The sequence below is a fragment of the Phytophthora sojae genome (assembly GCF_000149755.1).
Source record: "Phytophthora sojae unplaced genomic scaffold PHYSOscaffold_11, whole genome shotgun sequence".
Classification (NCBI taxonomy): Eukaryota; Oomycota; class Peronosporomycetes; order Peronosporales; family Peronosporaceae; genus Phytophthora; species Phytophthora sojae.
This window is the reverse complement of record NW_009258125.1, coordinates 1,144,685-1,166,433: the sequence shown is the minus strand read 5'-3', so window position 1 is coordinate 1,166,433 and position 21,749 is coordinate 1,144,685. Positions and strand designations below refer to the sequence as shown.

Here is a 21,749-nt window from a genome sequence, read left to right as displayed (position 1 = left end):
TGGCAAGACGTGGGGGTCTTTTGCAGTGACGATGTTGGATAGCAACAATTCTGTTTCAACGTACATCCGCCGAGCTCGAGTTTTTCTCCACACGGTTCAGTTTGTCCCAGATGAGCTCGCCGACCACATAGCAAGCTGGCATTCCTCAGTGTATTTGCACCTAAAGTGGACTTACTGGCGGACGGCAAGAGAAACAAGCGTAAAGCAACTCTATCGAGCTCATCGTGTTGCCAACTCGACCAGCACGTGCTGTCGACGGTATTCCAGTTTGGTGCTGACCCTCTTCTTCGAGAAGTGTAGTTCTGGTGGTCTGGACGGTCGGCACGATCGACTTCCTCTGTAACGTGCAAGCCGGATAGGTTGCAGATACAAATGCTGGTTCGACAAGAGATTATCTGATCTCTATGAATCATAGAGATCGTCTCATTGTGGGACTGGTAGCACTGCCACCACAATGCCAGAGCAGGAACTTTTATGACTCTATTTCTGGGATAGCAGTAAAGCAGCCCACATCCTATTATTTGAAGCTGATCAGCTGAAGCCTCCCTTTGAAGTTAACATCAAAACAATAAAATGTCATGGACTCAGACATGCAGATACTCAAAAGAGTAAGTTAGTGTTGAAGCTCCGTGCATCTGGATGCAGCGAGTGATTCGAACACGTTGAAGTTCTCAGGACAGAATCTCTCAACCCCAACAAGAACCATCCAGCATTGCTATTCATTCCTGAATTTGCTGTCGCGGGCTCGCACTATGGATGTTAGAATGTGATGAAGACGCTGGATCTTGCTATTCTGCTCGTGATAATGCAGTGGGCACATGCCGCAGGTGCTGCAGTCGCCTGTCGCTACAGCAGGGAATGATCTTGACCACAACCACCAAGAAACCCTCCATAATTTCTGGTGCGCATCAGACTGCATGTTGCCTGCCAGTGCTGCTGCTGGAGCAAAAACAAGAACACAACGGTGAGTAGCAGTCATGACATTCTCGATACCCGGACCCTATCAGAGTTTTAACGCCTTGTTGTTGCATTTTAGTTACCATTGCAGCTGCCGCAAGTTGTCGCGCAATTACCGCCCGGACAAGCAGACTTGGGAGACCCGCGGGGTCATGAAGACGGATTTTACCAAGCTCGAATTCTACTTCTACGAGTGTCGTAACAAGTTCGGTGAGCTCGACGACGCATACGTGAATTTCGGAGGAAGTTTTCGTTCGAGCGATTATTGTGTGGGGTTTATGCTGCGTTGTTTGCTATTCGTGTACGATCGTCGTCATAGCTACACCCTGTCAGTGACCAAGACGGTTGGTGCGAGAAGGTATCATTTGGTAGTATTAACAGGAGATTACATGCTTACTTCGCAGTGTGCCGTAAAATATGTGTTAATAGTGGTCATGTCGAGGTTACACGTTATTATTTTCACAAAAAACGTGTTTTAAGTGTGTCTTGAATTATTTCAGAGTACGGGCTGGTGTGCACTTACATTTTACGAATATTGAGGATGCACGAAGATCAGAAGTACGCTATGGTGCAGTGCAGTACGCGAAATGGAGACTTGCAAGCTCTTGCTCGTTCTGCAAAGGGCTAACTAAGAGCGCGTTTTGTTGTTTTTGTGTATTTCTTGTCCCCGCGTTTGCCCCAGTTGAGGACAGCTTGGCGCTCTGACTCTCCAACTTGCTAAATATACTTTTTGGAGTTGTAATGCGAACTAAGCCTACGCAAAGCTCTAGTTAAATCAAGACTGCGGTGCCATTTCCGTTCCACAGAAGATATTTTCTCAGCGCCTCAATTACACTGAGGGTGCCTTATTGAAGACGAGTACACAGCGGGAAATGCTAAAGCCACGAGACAAAAGTACTAGAGACCCGTGACAGTACCACTAATCCGGTACAACCAATCTGATGCAGTCGGTAGGTAGCTGCAGTTTAGGCCCTGGCAATCACCATCTGCCGAGTAGTAGAGCCCCGGGACAGACGTGTAGTACCTGACGTACTAGGGCCCCGAGACGGACATGAAGTACATAAACTACTAGTTCCCCGAGATGGTCACCGAGTACGTAAAGTTCTAGCGCCTCTAGACGGCCATTGAGTACCCGAAGTGCTCGAGTCCCGAGGCAGATACCGATTGCCTGAAGTACTAGATCCCCGAGACGGCCATTCGTACTCCGAGTGCATGCCGTACTAGAGCCCCGAGACGTACTCCAAGTATGCGTCGTACTGAAGCCCCGAGACGCACTCCGAGTACGTAAGGTACTACAGCCCCGACATGGAAATGGAGCATCTGTAGTACACGAGCCGCGAGACGGACACGGAGAACATGCAGTTCGAGAAATTGATATTCAGAACAGGCAAATGTTGTTAATATAATCCTATAACGTTTGTTCGCTCTAAACGCTAAAAGCCCCAGTCACTGACAGCGGTCTCCGTCGCGTCGAATCCGTCGTTTCGGTAGTGATGAAGATGTTTTTCGCCCCCATGCGTTCGCGGACCAGTTGCACTGTGATCGGCACGTTCGCCGTGAATCGGCACTTTTGGAGCTGTAGCCGTCCCACGCTCCAATTCGGTTAGTTCAAAGGCAGACAGATCTCGTTTCGTCCCCGACTGCCCATATCCTCGTTTGTGGGCCCTCTTTTGCTTTTTGAGCCGAGCGCGGCGCGCCTTGATATCTGGTTTAAACACAACAGGCCTTGGCGGCAGGGGTCGGAAAAAATAATAGCAAAACAATTATTATGGTATTATATCAAGACTTAAAGGAAACTCCTCCGCATCCGGATTCACAGCGATGACAAGGATGCCAGAAACCTTCATGTCGAAAAAAATGGGATGATAGTATGAAATGATGTCTCCAGCCCGCAATTGCTGCCCTCCATTCTTCTTGATCAACGCAGCAACACTAGGAAGGCGATGGCGGGCCTCCATTACCAGCCCAATGATAGCCACCTCGTACTCGCGGTTGAGTAGTAGTTTTGCGAAGAAGAGGCTGACGGAGTAGTAGTCGAAGTTGGGGTGTCGTTTGGAGGAGGCTTCAGGGGCAGCGGCTGGTCGAGGAGGGCGCGAAGCCGGTAAGGGGCAGCTAGGGATGATAAGAGCAGTGAGGTTGGTGATAAGAATAAATCGGAAGATGCACCAACGCATATTCTTAGCATCGCTTTCGCGAATCCTACTTAATCACTGGTTCCGGTAGGTGATGTACTTCATGTCCGTCTCGGGGCCCTAATACGTCAGGTACTACTAGTACTCGGCAGATGGTGATTGCCAGGGCCTAAACTGCAGCTACCGACTGCATCAGATTAGTTGTACAGTAATCTGCCCGAGTAAGGAACGCCTGATATATATAAAGACGCAGAGTATATAAATTGATGTTAAGTTGAGTATACTTTTCCAATGTACTGATTTAGTTATTTCAAAATGAACTGATAAGCAGCTTTACCTACGAGTCCGGAATGATTCCAACAGTGGCGTATGGTCGAAGCACTAACCTTTGACCAGGCATCCTCGCACCACAACAGCGCTGTCAACTGGTCAACCTCGTAGGGATTATCTAGCCCTTCACCAAGCCGGTCTAGAGCCTGCATCATCTTGCGGGATAGAATGTGTCGCTTAATACAATGAATAATTCCTTGGTCCTTCTCCAGCGGCCGCCCCAGCAGGACTGCACTTGACTTGATTATGCGGCATATCGTTGTCTTGCCTGGGGCGGCCGGGAGGCTGAACTCCACTCAGCCAGGCCCCTGTAGGAGAGAGCAGGTGTGTGGGCTGCCTTGTCGAGGATGCCCATTTTCTCAGACCAATTGAGGCGGAGACGCTTGGACGGTGTGGACTTCATGGGTGGAGTGGGGGTGGAGGTGGGCTTGTGGGGCGAGGTGCAAAAGCAAAAGTGCGAGTCTACCACTACGGTACATGTAGTTTGAAGTCTAGTAAGATCGCTAAATGCGCGCCATTTTTCAAACGAGGGTGGAGAGCTGATGATTGGCACTGGATTTTTCACCTTAGTACCTCAGTACCTTGCAGTACCTTGCACATCCCCCTATCGCCACATCGACTGGAAAATAATATTAAATATGTGAGGCTATTAGTTGTACACCTGTTCCTTATTCGGGCAGAATTCTGTACCGGATTAGTGGTACTGTCACGGGTCTCTAGAGCACCTCACGGTGGCCAAATGGAATGGCAGGACGGAGAGCGCTGGAACTGGGGTGATACTTACCATAGCTCGTATAGACCAGTTCGACTTCGTGGTGAAGACAGCCTTCACGTCCTTATCGAAGCGTTGAGGTTAAAATTTCCACACCCTCGCCATGCCATGGGTCGTGTCGGACTTTGGAAAGCTGAGGCAACAGTCTATAATATAGAATATATTATATTCCCCTCCTACCTGAAAACCAGCTGCTTTACTAATGGCGCCCAAGGCGCCATTAACGGTGCTGTTGTGCTGTCGCATTAAAGGTGCTCTAACCACCTCGATGCCATGGCCCATGGCCACCGAGGTGACGGATCCCTCTCCATTTATCTTCGTCTCAGTATGGAGACTCCCCATCCAAAGGAACGGGCGGGCGGAACATGCTGTCATCCCAGTTGTCGCGGCAACTGGCTCAGAGGGATGTGGAAATGGGATTGTTCCGAATCGACTCTCCAAACACTCAGACGACGGCTCCATTTCGATGCACTCGCGGGGCTTCCTCCTCCTCCTTGTCGTCGCCTTCGTGGCGCTCACGTCGGACGTCTCCTACGCCAAGAATGCCGTCCGATCCACCAACGTCGAGACCGCGTCCGACCCCGCGATTCTGAGCGATGACAGCGCCCACCGCAAGCTGAAGACGGACGCGACAGGAATTGACGCCGCCGCGTTAGAAGACGAAGAGAGAGGAATCAAAATCAAAATACCCAGCTTCCTGTCGAAGATTTTCCAGAAGAGCCCCAAGGCCAGCAGCGTCGTGAGGAACAGCCCGGACATTGCCAAGGGCTTGAAGGACCCCAAGGTCAGTCAGACCGTCAAGGCGCTTGAGGGCAAGAAGGGGTTCGCCGACTATTTGAAGAGCTTGCCTGGAGTCAAGAACATCGCCGAGCGGCTGAGGACCAAGTCGGGGCCGATGACCTCGACGAACGTGAAGGAGCTTGGAGCGGTGGCCATGAAGTCCTCGGGCACGTGGAAGGAAACGCTCACGCATTTGTGGGTGAAGTACGGGGCGGGCTTTTTGTTCGGACTCGGCATTTTCTTCCTGTTCTCGTGCGTTTACCATGGCGTCTTCCAGTAATCCAAGCTCTGCACACTCACTACATGTATTAAAACTTTGGCCGCAACAAATACGCCAGTTTGTACCTCAACTTTTCAATCGATGAAGCGAGTGAAAGTGTATTCTGCAGTGCTAACTGATGGGCATATTATTGGTACAGTGAAACGCCGAGACGACGAAACGCCGAGACGACTTTAGTCATCCTCAGTTTGCGAGACAACGGATGAAGCTTAAAAACTGTTCCAGATAACAAAAGAGCTGGACACAGTTAGCTACTGAAACTTCCATCTCTTTTGCAGAGAGTGCGGTACGAGACTACCGGTAACTAAAAACGGCAGACCACCAACGCTTTCAATACAGTATGACGAAGCATGCTGCCTGCAGCTAGTTGTTGTTATGGAGCAAAACCAACCACAATACTCAAGTAAGATCGGAGCTAGATACCACACGTATGTACTTAGATGCCCATTTGGAAGAAGCGGCGGTCTTCGGGGACAAGCTCTGTGCAAAAGTACACCCGTCGCATCGCTGGGTCAGCAGCAAACCTAAAGATCTCGCTGGTCCAACTCGCAAACACGCGCATTCGATCGAGAAGGTCCTTGCTTGAGCTTCTTGGTAGGGAATCTTGACGAACTGACACTCAGAAGCAGGACTTCATATCATCGGCTATTTTGACGACATGCATGATACTGGTACAAGTTTCAAAAATCAGCGGGGCTGGATCAACTGATCTTGATACACGTACACTGTCGTATCAATATCATATCAATAATCTGTGGTTGTGGTAAAGTTTAAAATTATTGCGATTTGATCGGTCAAAATACCTATGTTGGCACATAATATGTACTACTTGTGCGACACAACCCTGCCTTTGTCTTTTCGAGAGCCCTAGCTTTAAGAACGAAAGAGATGAAATGAAATTAGCGGTTATTTCGGCTGGCTACTCCCGGACCCGCGCATGAGAGCGAAAGAGAACGAAAGAGTGAAGCTCCATCGAATTGGGCACAGTTGTCCAACTGCAGTTGTTCGTGAAAGAAAGCGAGCGCAGCATGACAGCAAGGAAACTATGATAGTTATTAAATTTTTGTAGATTATTTCCGACAATTTTAAGACTGGGATCGCCCAGGCAAAGCCGGCATCCTTCTGAAAACGAAGCCTGAGAGCGAGTTGGCATTTTGGTAAAGACCTCATTCTGAAGGCAACCACGTGCAGAACTTCTATCACGAAAGTTAACAGTTCTGAGCAAGCTACTATGGTATCAGATATAATATTACCGGATATCAATCTGTTTGTGTGGGCGGATCAATGATCCTGATCCCAAGCTTCTACAGTAGTGGTATCACCTGATATTGATACAAGTAATATATGCATATTGTATCATCGTATCAATGGGTATCACCGGTTGCTATTAAGCCCTGCTCAGAAGAGCTGCCTTCACCTCCCGAGTTAGCGGCTTAAGCGGAACCCATATGGGCTGCAGATGGAACTGCCGGAATGCGCTGAGATACGAACTGTACTGGGGTGGCGCAATGACCTCAAGATGCTCCAAAGTGCGATTAATCTCAAGCAATTGTAGCAGCGCAAGCACATCTTTTTCAGGGAGGCACTGGTAATTGGTTTGCTGGTTGGCCGGCACGCAGCGATACAAATGAACCCGCAACTTTCGTAGGCACCTCTAGAGCGCGTTGCTCAGGTCAGCAAAATCCGCCAAAGATGCAGCCAGATCCGCCCAATTGTACGTCAGTTTCAGAAGTTTTCGCTTGCTTTCGTGAATTTCAGCGATATTGAGTCGGATGTCCACGGCACCTTCATAGAGTACTAGCTCATCAAGTGCAGGGCAACACTGAAGTACTATGTTGTCGTCAAACTCTGCTTTCCCTTTGCTGATCGTCAAACACTTCAGCCTCGGTCCAATCGCTGCGAGAAATCGTGCAAATCCACTTGTGTCCGGAACACGATTATCATCGAAATCAAGCGTGAGCGATCTCAATTCGTTCAAGCTACTATCCATCCCACTCGCACGAGCTGGGAACGTGAGGTTGCAGCGCTGGACCTGGCATTTCCCGTGCCCAGGAACTAGCACGCTCACCCACTCGCTTTCGCCGTCGTCGCTTAGTATCCAAACACAGTGGACGGGCTCATCAAAGAGGAGGACTTCGGTCTAATCGCGTTGGTCAACTCGTTGCCAGTGAACCGGTGCGTTGGCATTAACTATTGCCTCGCGCGCCTCCATTTGCCCCCGAGGCAATCCGAACAGGTATCCTTCGGGGTGTTCGGACTCGAGCACAGCTACAAATTCCTCAGCATCTGCTTCACGTAGGCGCGAATGGACAGCTCCTGCACCGCAGAGTGATGTTGTGCTCTCCTCGAGAAAAGTCCGTATGCAATCCACTTCCACCAGAGACTTCTATCAGCGGTGTAGTGCTCGGGTTCCTAAAATCGCAGGTCAATTGTAAGCTTCCGGGTCGATTGGGTGTGCGCTATCGAAGAAAACAGCATCTCCACGCCCAACTTCAGCAACGACGGGAAACAAGCGAGATGCATCGATTCGACTTTCAACGGGCTTGACGACTCAGAGCTAGGAGCCGCCGGGCGGCGATTGTTCGCCATAATGTTCCTCATCACATGCGCGAACGGCCCCTGGTCCGTAGGTGCGCCGTCTACAAAGTCCATATCAAGAGCCAGACCCACGTGAGCAACTCCAAGCTTGCTGCGCATCATAGCCAGCAACGCACCGGATAAGTTGGGGTCAGTAGCAACCGTATCCAGGAACTCCACGATACCTTGAACGTGCACCTGAAGTCCCCGGCAGCCAGGGGTTGTTCACTGTACCCCCTCCACTGTTCCTCAATCCCCGCTTCCGCCCTCATACATTCAAAGAACTCGCTCACCTGGGCAAAACCGGTATGGAAGTTCACGTAAACTGGAATCGTGATGTCCACTCCATTGTCTCGCTCTGAAACTTCCGTGTTCAGAGCTGCGATCTTGGATAAACAGGTCCGATACGCCTGACTGCTCGTCTCTCGTAGCGATGTCCCGCAGAAGAGCATGAAGACTTGGTGCGCTACTACCTTACGACGGACAAAGTCATCGACGCCGAGTCCTAGGCCCCGCTCAACGCGTGCATCCAGGATAAACTCGAAGCGAACGGGGATCCTCTCTTCGAACATCTCGTGCCCCTCTTGCGCCAATGGCACGCTGATGTCCTTCTCGAGTAGAAATCTCAAGGTGTCATAGTCCACGTGCTCCACGGCCGCCAGCAGTGCAAAACACGGTAGAGTGTACCCCCTCTTAATGACTCTCCTTTAAAACAACATTGAAAATCAGCCTCAATGTGTGGGATCAATAACATTGATGGGGTCCAATGTTGCGTGATCGCTAACATTGACGCAATGTAAATTTTCCAGACGTGAAATTTCATGTTTGGAGCGACTGCAACAGCTCACATTTCAGAATCTACCGGGTAGGAAACAAGCGCCCGCGCGCTCGCTCAGCCTCCGCGTCGTGCGACCATCTGCAGCGGTCACCCGCTCAACCTTATTCTAATGTGTGCATGTCCTACTGCGGTGCTTATATGCGTGTGTGTACTACGTATGCGGGAGCAAACGCCTTCCCAGTGCGTTGCGTTGCGTTAGGCGCGATGCGTGTTGCATGCGATCGAATGCGCTATCTTCCAAGCAGTCGTAAGCGCTTTTAATGCGCCTCTAGCCAACAGCGCAGTTAGGTTAAAGGGGGAGGGCGAGCGAACGCGAGCGCGAGCCTCGCTGAGCGCGTTCACCGATCGTCAACACCCGCCGATCAGGCGGGGGCGGGTCTGCGCGAGCGAGCGAAGGCGAGCGCTGCAACCCGATATTTTTTTTCCTAGACACCGCGCCTGGCCGAGCCGAGGACTTAGTGTAAGGCACGAGGGGGTGGGGCAGGCCGCACAGCGGCGCCCCCCGAAGTACCGTCGCTAAGTCCGCAGGCGAAAGCCAACGCGAGAGTGTCCTGCCAACTAGGAATAGACAACACGTGGCGCCCAGGTAGAGCTGCGCGTAGATCCCGTAGAGCCCATTCCCCTGCTGCATGTGTCGGCGCGTACACCATGACGCGCTTGCCGCGTTAGCGGCGGAAGCTGTTAGCGCACGCCCCGAGTGATACAGCGTGCTTCGCTGTCGTGCTGTCGAGCTAGCTGTCGTGGCGACGCGCGTCCACTATTGTCACATTGGTAAACCAAATATTCTGCTACGAGAGATACCGTAACATTGTGCAATGTTAGGCAGAGGCACCATTGTTGCGCTCAATGTTACGCAACGCTTTCAATGTTGCCTTAATCAGTGCCCTCTTAAATGGCGCATTCTGTGCCCTTTTGCACAAGTTCAAGCCAGTAATCAACATTCTTTTAAAACAAACATAATCTGTACGCAGAGTAATCATCATGTAATCATTGTCAATACAAATTCTAAGTCATACGCATACATTCTATGTATCCTGCAAATCACCGTAGATGGCATGTCCCATGAGACACACCGAAAAGGCTCCGTAACTTTGTAAGAGGACGCCTAGAGCGCCCTTTTAGAAGGAAATATCAATGAGTTGTATACTATAATTTATTGAGGATACTCGCGAAAGGGTTATTATCCAAGATGTGTTTGCTGATTGTTATTATTAGTTGGAGCTAAATTATGTAATATGCTTAAATAGAGGGCGAAATTATTGTCTGGGACTGTATAATACCACCAAAAAGGCACCCTCCTGCGGTCGTTACTGTACAGTAAGACCTCGTTCCTAACGGGATCATGTGAGGATCATGACCCGTAATTATGCTACCTGATTGGCTAAAATAGATACATATGGAGCCTGGTGCCATGACCCCATGATCCAAGCAATGGCTCATGCCCCAATCTCGGATCACGGATCACTGCCAAATGCCGTCAAAGGATTTAGACTCCAGCAGCCTTCGTAGCCACGGTTTTGACTAATGTTCGCCCGAGTGTACACTCTATGAGTGCAAGGAGTTCGTTAAAGCTATTGTGGATCCTAGAAGGCTGTACTTAAAGCACTACTGCAGTTTTGCGCAGTCTTTCTCTACTGTAGCCACATTGAAGCAGCTTGCATCAAATGCATTGTCGAAGTGCAAAGCAGCGTTCGATCGCAAATGCAAACGAACACAGCTCGTGAAGCTCATAATGGCGGCCGCCCTCAACGCGAACTCGAGCCTTTCGTTATGTATTTGGACATGGATCACGATCTCGTTAGGAACGGCTTTGAGATCATGCTTCCTTCCACCCCAAACCACCGCCGAGACCATGCCCCGGTGATCTCGTTAGGAATGGCCCAAAAACTCTCGACGTGTGACGAGAGTTACCCACCGCCTGGTGCCGATGCCTTCGATCATGATCTGGTTCTATTCTGTGGCACTCACCAGTGTCAAGACCACAGCATTCCTTACCTCGAAGCACTGAAAGATCTCGCAGCTCTGGTTGGCCACGACAAGTCGGTCGCAGATATCCAGGTGCCTGTCCGCGTGCTGTTTTCTTCTTCTGAAGTGTAGAGAAGACCCGCAGCTGGGCTGTTGACGTTCTCAGCGCCGAGAAGCAGATCAAGCAGCAGTGGGAGATGCACGATCAGACCCTACCATTTGAGTATGAGGGGCTGCGCTTGCCTCGATGCACTTTCGTTCTGGAGCCGATGGTGGTTGACTTTGCTGTAGACCCAATCACCCCGGAGACTGCGAGCGCAGTGGAGACTACGGTGCAGGGAAATATGTGGCTCTCACAGATTTCGTTGAAGGTCGAAATGGGTGACGACTTGGAGGGAGATTTTGACGATTCCTTTGAAGACGACGACCACGAAGACAATGAATTGATACGAAAAAAGGGTTTCGGGCGGATGATGAGCTCGTTGTTCGACAGTACGCGTCGAGACCGCCCGCCTCGAGAAATTCACGGAGAAGGTGATTCCGCGTTGAAAGTACCATTATCCGCTCGTCAGCTCGATGCTATTCATCTGACTTGTGCCTCATCGCTGAGGGCTCGAGAGTTCGAGGCAATGTGTTCAGCGATTGTGGTCAACCAGACAGCCAGAAAGTTGTCGTTGAGCTTATGGTTAAATTGGATTAGTGACGGAGACTTGACCGCTGTCAGCGCGCACTGGTGGAAATGGATCGCCTACGCTTGCTTCTCGAAGCGTGCTCGTGACTATTCTTCACTGGAATCGCTTGCGTTGCTCTCAGTCTCCAGTCTTACTGTTGCAGATATGGAGAGCTTTGCCGCTGTTCTCCAGTCCGAGCACCCAGAAGAAGAAGTCTTCGGTTGCCCCCGGGGTCAGGTTCCAGAGCGAGATGCATCGTTGCTGGCAGGAGCGGACATTCGCTGGCACTTTGACAGTCAGGGCGAACCCGTTCTTACGTCTCCTTGCTTGAAATTAGATGAGCCTGTGACGCTTCTTCGGACTTTCAGTGACGACGGAGTAAGTGAATGGATTGATGCTATGATTCCCGGTTACGGACGCTGCCAAGTGCGACGAAGGGATCTGTCGTTCCTCGAGCCTCGCAACAAAGCGCCAGCATCAACTGGAATAACGGCACTCACAATTGGGTTTAACAAAAGACAAGGAGGCATAGCGCACGGTGTCCCTTGCTACTCGAAGCTATTGGACCTCAGCTGAAATCCTTAACGCTTACAGGACCAAGGACACCTATTGACAAAGACGCGATTTTGCGCTACTGTCCGATGCTGGAGGACCTTGTGTTGAGTGACTATTATGTGGATGTCCGACTTGATTTTCGAGAGTACCGCCTCGTTAAGAACCCCACTTTCGACCTGCACTTTGACTGGAACGACATCACAGCTCTCGCAACTGAGTTAAGTGACGCACAGAACCCGCTCGTAAGTTGCGTCCGCCGATTACGAGTACACTTGAAGAATCGAGCGAATGAGCTGGATAACTCGCTATCAAATTACGACCACGTAACCCTGCTCGAGCGTCATCTACCAGCACTACTGCAGATGCTAAAAAGCAACAAAAGCTTGGAGTATCTCGAGGTGGTCGTCCCTCCGGATTACGAGGGATACTCGGAGGATTTCTACGAGCAGCACGTCGAACCAATTTGCCGAACTCGTAAGCCACTGTCTTGGCAGCCAAACTTGCGTTGTTGAGTGGGCTGATGCCTCGCAGTCCATATTTGGGATCAAAGCAGAAACGAGGGACTGGCATCGCGACGGCGTGCAGCATGCTCTTGCGAATGGACCCCCACGTTATTACGGAGATTTTCGCCTATGCAGCTGAACCGGTTTACCGGGCCGTGTACTTTCGGAATGGAACTGGCGACGAGCGAGATGAGCAAGACGATCTGCCACTATGACAAATGGCGTAGGCTGCATAACCCGTAAGCGGGCTACTACAAACAGGCAATTTCTACTGCGATCCAGTCGAGTATTGCAATATTTCTTGGGTGTGCAGTTGAGTATTGGTATTGCATTTACCATGCCAATAGTGTCCTGCAGTTTAAATTTTAATCCGCAATAAAACCCAAGATATTTTTTCCAATCACTGGATTTGGCTCTGCAAGTCGTTCTTGTAAATAATCTTGAGGTTAAACCAGGTGCCCCAGTCTAATTAGGAGGTCGGATTTAGTAAATCGGGGATCATAAATCTTAATAAGCCACTAAATCGGCCGATTTAGACATTCTAATCGGTTTTCACAATACATGTTTCGAAAAATTTACGGCTGCGCGGTGCACGAGGGGGAGAGTAACCAACATAATTGCTCTGAACCAATTCACTAGAAGTCCAAAGAAAGCTGGGCGAAGCTATATCGATTCCGTTAGCGTAAGCTAGCGCTGGAACAGTCTTCTATTACCACTTGCCGTTCCTGTACCATTCGTCCTCGAACTTTTTGGCGAACGCATCGAGTCTCGCCATCTCTTCCTTTGTAGCACCTTTCTTCGCTTTCGCCACAATGTTCTTGATTGCATCGAGCTGAACACCCTGTGCCACTAGGTCATCGGCGTCTTCCTTCAACAATTTCAACGCCTTCTGCCGTGGGCTGAACCGTGCCGTCGCTTTCTTCAGGACATCAGTAAGCGGTCCCCTCTCTTCGGTGCACAGGTCGTCGCTATTGTCAACGGCTCGCTTCCTCAAGAAACGCGTACCATTGTTGTCGGTGTGAGCTTCATTGGCTGATTCGACGGAGGCCGTCTGCACCACCTTGGTCGTCGTTGCTGCGGACGCGGTGTCGCTGCTGGCAAAAACGGCGGCTACCGCAAAGAGGATCTTGATGTACAGGCGCATGACAACTTTTCCCCGGAAGATAGAACTCGGGAGGATGTTAGCGCACCGAAGCAGATTGCAGAATGATCAGATCACAGCAATACCTGCATAGGCGTACGCTACAATACTAATCAACCAAAGCACTGGTCGCGATTTAACGCATCCGTATATGCACACTTCAAACTAAAGGGAAATATGCTTACAGACGATCCTCTTTGTAGTCATAGCCTCGAAAGACCACATTTTATCAATATTCAGAGGCATCACCATCTAGATCTGTACCATATTGGCGGTACATTATCGTTCAAGGTACCAGGGTAGTGATATTGCCACCATTCAGGCACTTGGTAAGCTTGTAGTGCACTCGATACTTGATCAAAGCACTAGATACAAGTAGTTGTTGCGCTGGATATTATAATATCTACTACTATATGGCGCGAGGAGTGGTGAGACACTGCGCTGTTCAGATGGAACTGGGAGGATTGCACAGGTAGCTCGAAATCTAGTCTATTGCCCAGGCAAAAACGATAAATGCACGTTCCAGAATCACATCATGTAACACTTTTTTTAGTTTATTAAAATAATATGTCCGCGAACTCGGAGAATCCAAGTCCATTCAAGGTCGCAAGCAACCCACGTTGTGGTTGAGCTTTGCCGGACACGCTTACGAAATGGACGTTCTCATAGTTAACGGTCTCTTGATAGTGATAAAGACCAATCTCGTATCACTAAGCACTATCCGGAGGTTGGAGGATGTTTTGACGTGAATTTGTATTAGTTTGAAGTGTTCATATACAGGAAACATCGGGAGAGCCTCCATTAGTGCAAACCAGAGGGTATCCCTATTCGAAATATCACTCCAAAGAGGGTTGTCTGTTCATGTATAAGAGGAAACTCCAAAACCCGCATATTTGAGTTTCAAATCCACAAAACCCGCATACCAGCATCTGATTCCAGATGCCAAGATCACTGCACACTGAACGAAAGTTAGCACTAAGCGAAGAGCAGCGAGCCGAATCCCGCGCGCAAGCGCGGTAGGGTGCATGCCCTACCTGCAAGGGTTTTTGGGTTCGCGCGGAGCGCGTGCAGGGTGATAGTTTATTGCTCTATCAATTGCTTTCGCTGCCGAAGGCAGCGTTGTATGCACCCCGCCTGCGATTTTCGAGCCGTGCGCGCAGCGTGCGGTCGTTAACCCAGGACAAACCATATCGAATTCTCGTGACCACTGGCAAAGTCAGCGCTCGAGATACGCAGTGTTTGAGCGCGCCACTTACATCTAGGAATCAGATGCTGCTATGCGGGTTTTGTGGAAGTATGCGGGTTTTGTGGATTTGAAACTCAAATATCCCCTCTAACCCCGTATTCTGTATCCTACAGAATAAGCATTGTCACAGGACATAATATCCAGCAAACTTGTCCTCTCTTTCGAACTTCGCATATGGATGTTTGTATAGCCGGTATTGTGCACATCTTCCTGTTAGATTAGCGATGGGAAGATAAACGGGGTTTATTCCGCGGTAATAGACGGACGAGTATAAACCACCAACAGGTTTGAAAATTCGGGTGGAAGCCTAAAACCGCCGCGTGTCAGCCACTCGTACTTTCCTTCATTCCGAAACTGCGCTGTTCAAGACGTCGCAATGCAAGCTTTGTTGGGGCCCGTCGAGCACGCCCAAGTGGCCAAGGACCATGGCCGAAGACGATCATGATGAGCGCCATTGTGATCTACAGGTAAGCGAGAGCGTGTACTTTGCTCTGTAACATCGTACTAGTGGTATATTGATTCTACGTTGCGATGTTGATTACCAGACCTGGTGATCCGACCCAGACGACGCTATGACCTCTCGCGTGTGGCCCGAATGGCAGATCGATTGCGGAGTCAGCGCACAACCTCATCGGTTCCTACGAAGCCGGCTACAGCCGGGTCTACCGCTATATTGTAGCTGATGCCGTGGCTACTCAAGAGGCTACAGAAGAAGCGCTCCTCATGTTGTGGCTACACCGGAGACTACAGAAAAAGCGGTAGATGCTACGACGGATGCTACAGAAAAAGCTCTCCGCGTGATGAGGTTACACCGGAGATTACAGAAGAAGGGACAGAGGCTACGACGGAGGCTACCGATGAAAGCGTCAGGGATGGAGCGGCAGTGCCGGAGGCTACAGAGCAAAGCGGAGGCTGCCAAAATGGCGAAGATGACCCACGGCTGGCGCGAACATTGAAGAGCGTGCGCATGTAAAGGAAGAAGTAGACGTTGGCATGAATATCATATATTGTCCTGTTTCGTACAAGAGGAACCGTGTGTAGTGCTTACGGGCTATTGAGCATGCAAGCTCCCTGGTGTTGTTAGAGAGACAATCGTAACAAGCTTGTTAGGTGGCTAAAGAAATCTAATGATGCGCTAATGTCAAGCACAAGGAAGAATTCGCCCAGTTCCTCCTCACTACGTCAGTTAGGAACAGGGCGATTTCTTCCTCCGCGTTTATCGCGACGTGCCGAAGATGGGTGGCTGGAGCCGAAGTATGCTGCCTTAGCAGCCTTGCAAGGTATTACCAGGTAGCAGGTTTTGAGCGTGCTCTACGCTCGCCACGACCAATAGAAGCTCACCAATTCGGCATATGGTGGATACATTGAGCATGTTTTGTTCACTTCGTAGCTGTTTTGTGCACAATGTACCCAGCGCTTGACCGCAAGATGCGAAAGGGCTTCCAACAGCAAATCTTTGACAGGTTTTGAAGTATAATTTAATCAAGTCTAATGCTTATTCTGTAGGATACAGAATAAGGTCTGGGGCTAGAAGGGATATGCGGGTTTTGGAGTTTCCTCCATGTATAATGCATACGCCTTGATAAAGTGAGAACGCGCATTCCAAGTTTCCGTCTGTTACTACTAGTATACGTATGAAATGACGCTGCACTTTGCTCCCTGCAGCTTTGGGCCAGCAAAGCATATCCGACACACCACAATTTTATCTTACAGGCAGGGATTGACAGTAACACGATTATCTTCTGAATTACCATAGTAATATACTAGTGGAAGATAACAGGATACTAAAGTACTAGTATCATCTCGACTACTATATTATTATTAATACATTATTATCTATTACTTCATAGTAATTTCGATGGTTGACCTTCAAAAAGCCTATATCGCTGTCGCTGAACGCTTCACACAGTCGGATTCTTCGTGCAAAAATTTTCCTTTTACGAGCATCAGTTCAATCTTGTTGTCAGAGCTGACGCGGGGATCGTGGGGTCGGTCAAACCGCTGCCAAATTGCCAGTGGCAATCCACAGCTCAAGCTTGTTGGTCCCCGTTACTAGAGCCGACGATTGGATCGTGTCCTCGTACAGCTTGTATAACGGGATGCTCCAGCTCTAAGTAAAAACCAACACCTGAAGTCACTTTAGATCCGTTTAATCGATTCATATTTTGCACTTACCGCTCTCCGTACAAACCGTGTAAGACGGGGATCATTCATTCGAGGCGATAGAGTACGCGCCGCCAACATGCCCTTAACCAGGTTCATAGCGTTCTTGAGCCATTCAGTGGATCGAGGGTAGCTGTAGGCGGGACCGACACGAGCAAAGCCGGTCTGGCCGCCAAATGTTTTGCTCGTGTTACAATATTGTGTACGACAGTGGCCCCGGACGTCAAAATATTTCCCTCTGCACTAAATCGACGAGAGTGGGCATGCGGTCAAACATCCCTGGAAGCGGAAAGATTGCCACACGCCTCTAGATTTCTTCTAGTGGGAGGCAGTAGTCAGCATTAGTAAATATGGCCGATCTGAGTTACTAATTACGCCAGTAGTATTAGTTGGATCCCCGTCCCAAAATAATAGCTACTGTAGTATTTATACAGCATTTTAATAGTGGTATCAGTGGAATAGTAGTTCAAAACAAGTTACTGGTAATCCCTGCTTACAGGGTGCGTGCTGGTTCCAATCATCTATCTATAACACACAGCTAAGCCATTTTGTAGTGCTCCGCAGTTCATTTTTTTGCATTTAGCCACTATGTACAGTACTGCGAGGTCGACAAATCCACATACATGATGCGCACGCAGACTTTATGAGATGAGCAAAACGATCTGCCGCTATGACTAATGGCGTAGGCTGCATAACCCGTAAGCCGGGGGGGGGGGGCTCATGAATCCGACTGTGGTGCTAAAAAAACCCTCAAATAAGTCGTTCTCTGCAGCGTGGTAGCGCCATGCGCCATTCCATTACAAGATTCATACTTTTATTGATGACATTTTAATCTATGTAGGTAGCGAGCATGGCAGTGTCGCGCGCAATTTCTGCGTAACGCATAGTTTGACCGCAAAGAACATTCTGTCGATATATGAACTTGCACCCGCACTCACAACTCACTCAGCTGTAGAATACAGGTCGTGATCACAGATCGTTCTCTGCGGTCAAAGTAGGTACTTACATGATTATCCTGGGAGGACAGCTAGAAGAGCTGTATGGACAGCCTCACACAGATTAATTCGTCGAAAAAAGTTGCTTGTACCTCAGGCAACATTTAAACAACATCTCCCCACACCATACTCACACAATCGTACACCATACCTACACAAATATAGCCATATTGACATCCCGACCGTACCACACAAAGCTAATGAGGACAGCGTTAGCGACAAGACAATGCAGGATGACCAATCAGCCTACAACTACACTGTATTCCATATATGTAGTTCCTAGTTACTGACGTATAACTGAGGACGTCTTACGTCCATGAGCTAAATGCCCGGTGTAGGCATCGCCCTCTGCTGATAGTTGTTCTGGTGGAGTACGGTCGCCTCCTGTGTCGCTTAAGCGACACTGACCACACTGCATAAAGCATCACCGACGGCTTGGATGCCTTACTCCCCTTGTCGCCGCTGGAGGCAACAATGTCGTGGCCCAATGCCCTAGCAAATGCTGCTGAACCTGAAATATGTGCTCTCGACACAAATCCATCTATCACCTTTTGCACAATTTTTAATATTGAGTCACTTTCCCTAAGAAAACTGATGGTAGGCGCTGCAAATGAGGGTCTATGCCCCTCATTTGCTACTTGCATGTGAACATAGTACGTAACCACTGTTTAGTACTGCTAGTGCATGTATTGATGGTTGTTGTTTTAGATTTGGGTTAGCTTTGTAGTGGCGCCAAAACACTCGACCACTCAGTAGGCAAAGTATTAGCACAAGACTTGGCTGCTTCGTAGCCAAAGAAGACATCTATTAGTTTCTATAGTTGTACTCCAGTTGGTAAAATCGAGCTAACGTTAGATACAACCGAGCAGACTTTTTGGAATTTAAAGTAGTCCTCCCAGCCTAACGCAACGCACTCTTGTTCGTGTCGAGATTATTGAACAGTATTAGTACCGGGTCGGACAATACAGTATGAAATTGTATTGCGAGGCCAAAGCTGCAGTAGTAATAACGGCAATATGAGGGCAACCAATAATAATAATTGGTACAAATAAAGTATATTGTACCATTCGTGACATGATCTATTCATTGCCAAAATGTGACAGGAAGGCCGCAAACTTCACGCGAACTTTACGCAAACGTCCCATGGCTGATCTTGAACTATTACTGAGGTGTCAGGCCAATCTATACCGTGCGAAAATACAGGTGGAGGCTGATGACGATTACAATAGCCCTGTACTGTTTCCAGGACGGTTTTGGGAAGTGTTGCTGTCCGGCAAAGCGCTATTGAGTATACACCGCTTGCTCCACAAAAGCCTCGCAACCCAAGGCTGTGTCCTCGACCCGAAAATGAGAGATTATAATAGTTTAATATAGCATTTCCATCATTTATGAACGCCCAACCCCAGAATTCATAGTATTTGATATTGTATTGCTATTATTGGGGCAATATCATATTTTATTGGTTTCATGAACTTCCAATAATAAATAATTGTAGTGGGCCACTACAATTATTGTTTCCGACCCCTGATTAGTACAGTATCTACTCGACGAAGACCGTCGTCAAACGCTACGGGGGACAACCCGGGTTTACCCACGCGAGTGGAAAACCAGTTCACAGGGCACCATCAGGTTCTTCTGAGAGCCTATCGTCGGCGATAACGCTGCAGAGAAACGAAGTCATAACTTGCTGCAGCCACCAAGATTAACTAGCTACTGCCAGCCTACCGAGGAGATTCCACATTTCGCTTCGCCGGACGATGCCATAGCTTATGGTATCTACAGGAAGTTTTACTGGGATATCAGTGGCCGATAGGTCATGCTGCTAGGCAGCCCAAATCGGGTTAACACCTGTCTCCTAACGGTACTCGCCTCAGACGCGTAAGCGCATGTCGTAAGTTACGACTTACATATTCACTTGATATTTGTATGGACCATGTGTTTCTCGTCGGGATAGGTGTATAAATTGTCATCAGGTTTTCTCGCCAATGTTGTAAGCGATACGACATAGAAATAGAGCAATCGCCGCTCAATGTCGTAACAGACCCCACTTGCAGTCAACAGATGGCTGAGGAGGTGCACTGTTCTGCAGCTCCGATCAGAAATCACATGCATTGCTAAACAAACTTTGTATTCAACCACACGAAACTGACCACTGACTAAGAGCGTGTTCGCTAGGTAGCTGGAGATGGAGATGACCTCTCATCAACTCTATTTCTTGTCTTTTGATTGGTCAAAATAGTTTAGTTCACAACGTGACAACTGGAGAATTTCCCCGTCTCCTTCTCCAGCTCCCAGAGCTGGAGAAGGAGAAAGTAGCTGGAGATTGAGGCAGTTCAGCCGCACACACAATGAACGAAGAGGAAGCTATACTGGTTGCTACATGCTCAGCTGTCGCACAGGTTGCAGTCCTCCTATCAGGAGAATCCGACGATGCGCCGCAAGGCCCTAAGGAACAGATTCGTACCGTGACCTCACTGCACTTTGAGCCCATGCTACAGTCAGCCGCGTATGCAAGTTGGTTTGAAGACAATCTTCGCTGCACCAAGCCAACTTTCCTACGTATTGCTGGTTTACTACGAGATCAAGGTGTTCTGTTTGCTGCTGCCAAAGTACGGCAGCATAGCTTTGAGAAGAAAGTTGCAGCCGTGTCAAAACGAGCCGGCAGCAGGGCATCAGCTGCTGCAGTCGTCCACGCAAAGGATGGTTGCTTCGTAGCGGTAGACGTTTCACCAGTATTGGCCTTCTTCTTCTGATTCCCAACGCGGCGATGTGAGTCTTGGTTGCGGGCTGACGCAGCTACAACTCCGAGCGCAAAAAGCTGGCTGGGTGTCTCTGAATGCGGCAGCGCCAGCGAGGAAGTGCGGGCATCCAGCTCCGTTTGAGTAGTGGCCGGTGTCGCATACACAGTCTGGGCAAGAGCAACATCAGAGGAAGGTATGTCCAAACTGGCAGCAACCAGCACGAGGTCGCCACTGACTGAAGGGAACGGAGGCGCAGCTCTCGGAGCGTCATCGGCAGCTTGGTCCATCTTGCCACGCGTCCGGTGTCTCGGGCACAGTGTTCCCGGCCGACGAAGAACAGCAAAGTAAGGAGAAGGAGAGCGAGTCGCACTGTGATCGGCTAATTTTACCTAGATGCGCTCTGTTGTAGCGAACAAGCTGGAGATGGAGATGCACCAACTCCCTGCAGATATCCATCTCCAGCTGCGTAGCGAACACGCTCTAACTGAAACGCAACCTACACGCTCACTGTTATTGCTGATCTTGTCCACCATCGCTTCCTTCTTCGCGGGGAAGCTGCAGGTCTTATCGTGCCTTCTTGCGCTTGCCTGTGTTCTCGCCGAGCGTGCCCTACACGACGCGCTTCCCCAGGTCTATCCGGTCACCCTGAGCTGCCGCCAAAAGTGTCTAAATTCAACTTCGTGTGCTGGGTGAAGGCCCTGCACCTATCCTTCACTGAAGGATACCTGTCTGGTCCAACTCTGGACGTACTGTCCGGACTCTAGACCAAACTGTCCAGGCTCTGGACCAACCTGGAATCTTTCACCCACCTGAACCCATCCTCTGACCCGGTTCTGTGAATTTGTCGCAGAGACCTCTCGCACCTTATAGGTTGCGGTTGCTTGAAATAAACTTGATTAAAGTATGGGAAAATCGTCTCTATACGTTTTTCTAGTATAACACGCTCAATGTCGTAACTTACGACAGAAAAAAACAGACATGTCGTAACTTACGACGTTCGGAGCCAATGTGTTAATTCGGACCTCGGTAACTGAGGCCAGTAAACTGAGGCCGATATACTGAGGCCGGTAAACTGAAGCCGCTTCGCTGTTTTCTTACTTTTC

The 21,749-nt window shown here is 49.3% G+C and overlaps 6 protein-coding genes across 6 annotated transcripts; 3 read left to right on the top strand and 3 right to left on the bottom strand.

Annotated features, from left to right (window-relative positions):
- Nucleotides 1-3,394: 3,394 nt before the first annotated feature.
- PHYSODRAFT_526458 (hypothetical protein) lies at nt 3,395-3,622 on the bottom strand (the record flags this gene model as incomplete). Its single annotated transcript, XM_009538064.1, has 1 exon — nt 3,395-3,622. A coding segment is annotated over one exon (228 nt), but the record flags the coding sequence as incomplete, so codon positions are not given.
- Nucleotides 3,623-4,657: 1,035 nt separating this feature from the next.
- PHYSODRAFT_288817 (hypothetical protein) lies at nt 4,658-5,251 on the top strand (the record flags this gene model as incomplete). The annotated part of the gene is made up of 1 exon (XM_009538063.1): nt 4,658-5,251. One exon carries the CDS (start codon nt 4,658-4,660, stop codon nt 5,249-5,251), a length of 594 nt encoding a protein of 197 aa, XP_009536358.1.
- Nucleotides 5,252-6,905: 1,654 nt separating this feature from the next.
- PHYSODRAFT_306215 (hypothetical protein) lies at nt 6,906-8,400 on the bottom strand (the record flags this gene model as incomplete). Its single annotated transcript, XM_009538062.1, has 4 exons — nt 6,906-7,391; nt 7,425-7,637; nt 7,784-8,026; nt 8,122-8,400. The coding sequence occupies 4 exons, from the start codon at nt 8,398-8,400 to the stop codon at nt 6,906-6,908; spliced, it is 1,221 nt and encodes a 406-aa protein (XP_009536357.1).
- Nucleotides 8,401-10,900: 2,500 nt separating this feature from the next.
- Nucleotides 10,901-12,575, top strand: PHYSODRAFT_306214 (hypothetical protein; the record flags this gene model as incomplete). Its single annotated transcript, XM_009538061.1, has 4 exons — nt 10,901-11,840; nt 11,897-12,099; nt 12,136-12,331; nt 12,352-12,575. The coding sequence occupies 4 exons, from the start codon at nt 10,901-10,903 to the stop codon at nt 12,573-12,575; spliced, it is 1,563 nt and encodes a 520-aa protein (XP_009536356.1).
- Nucleotides 12,576-13,069: 494 nt separating this feature from the next.
- PHYSODRAFT_288816 (hypothetical protein) lies at nt 13,070-13,504 on the bottom strand (the record flags this gene model as incomplete). Its single annotated transcript, XM_009538060.1, has 1 exon — nt 13,070-13,504. One exon carries the CDS (start codon nt 13,502-13,504, stop codon nt 13,070-13,072), a length of 435 nt encoding a protein of 144 aa, XP_009536355.1.
- Nucleotides 13,505-20,253: 6,749 nt separating this feature from the next.
- PHYSODRAFT_447029 (hypothetical protein) lies at nt 20,254-20,463 on the top strand (the record flags this gene model as incomplete). Its single annotated transcript, XM_009538059.1, has 1 exon — nt 20,254-20,463. A coding segment is annotated over one exon (210 nt), but the record flags the coding sequence as incomplete, so codon positions are not given.
- Nucleotides 20,464-21,749: the final 1,286 nt, after the last annotated feature.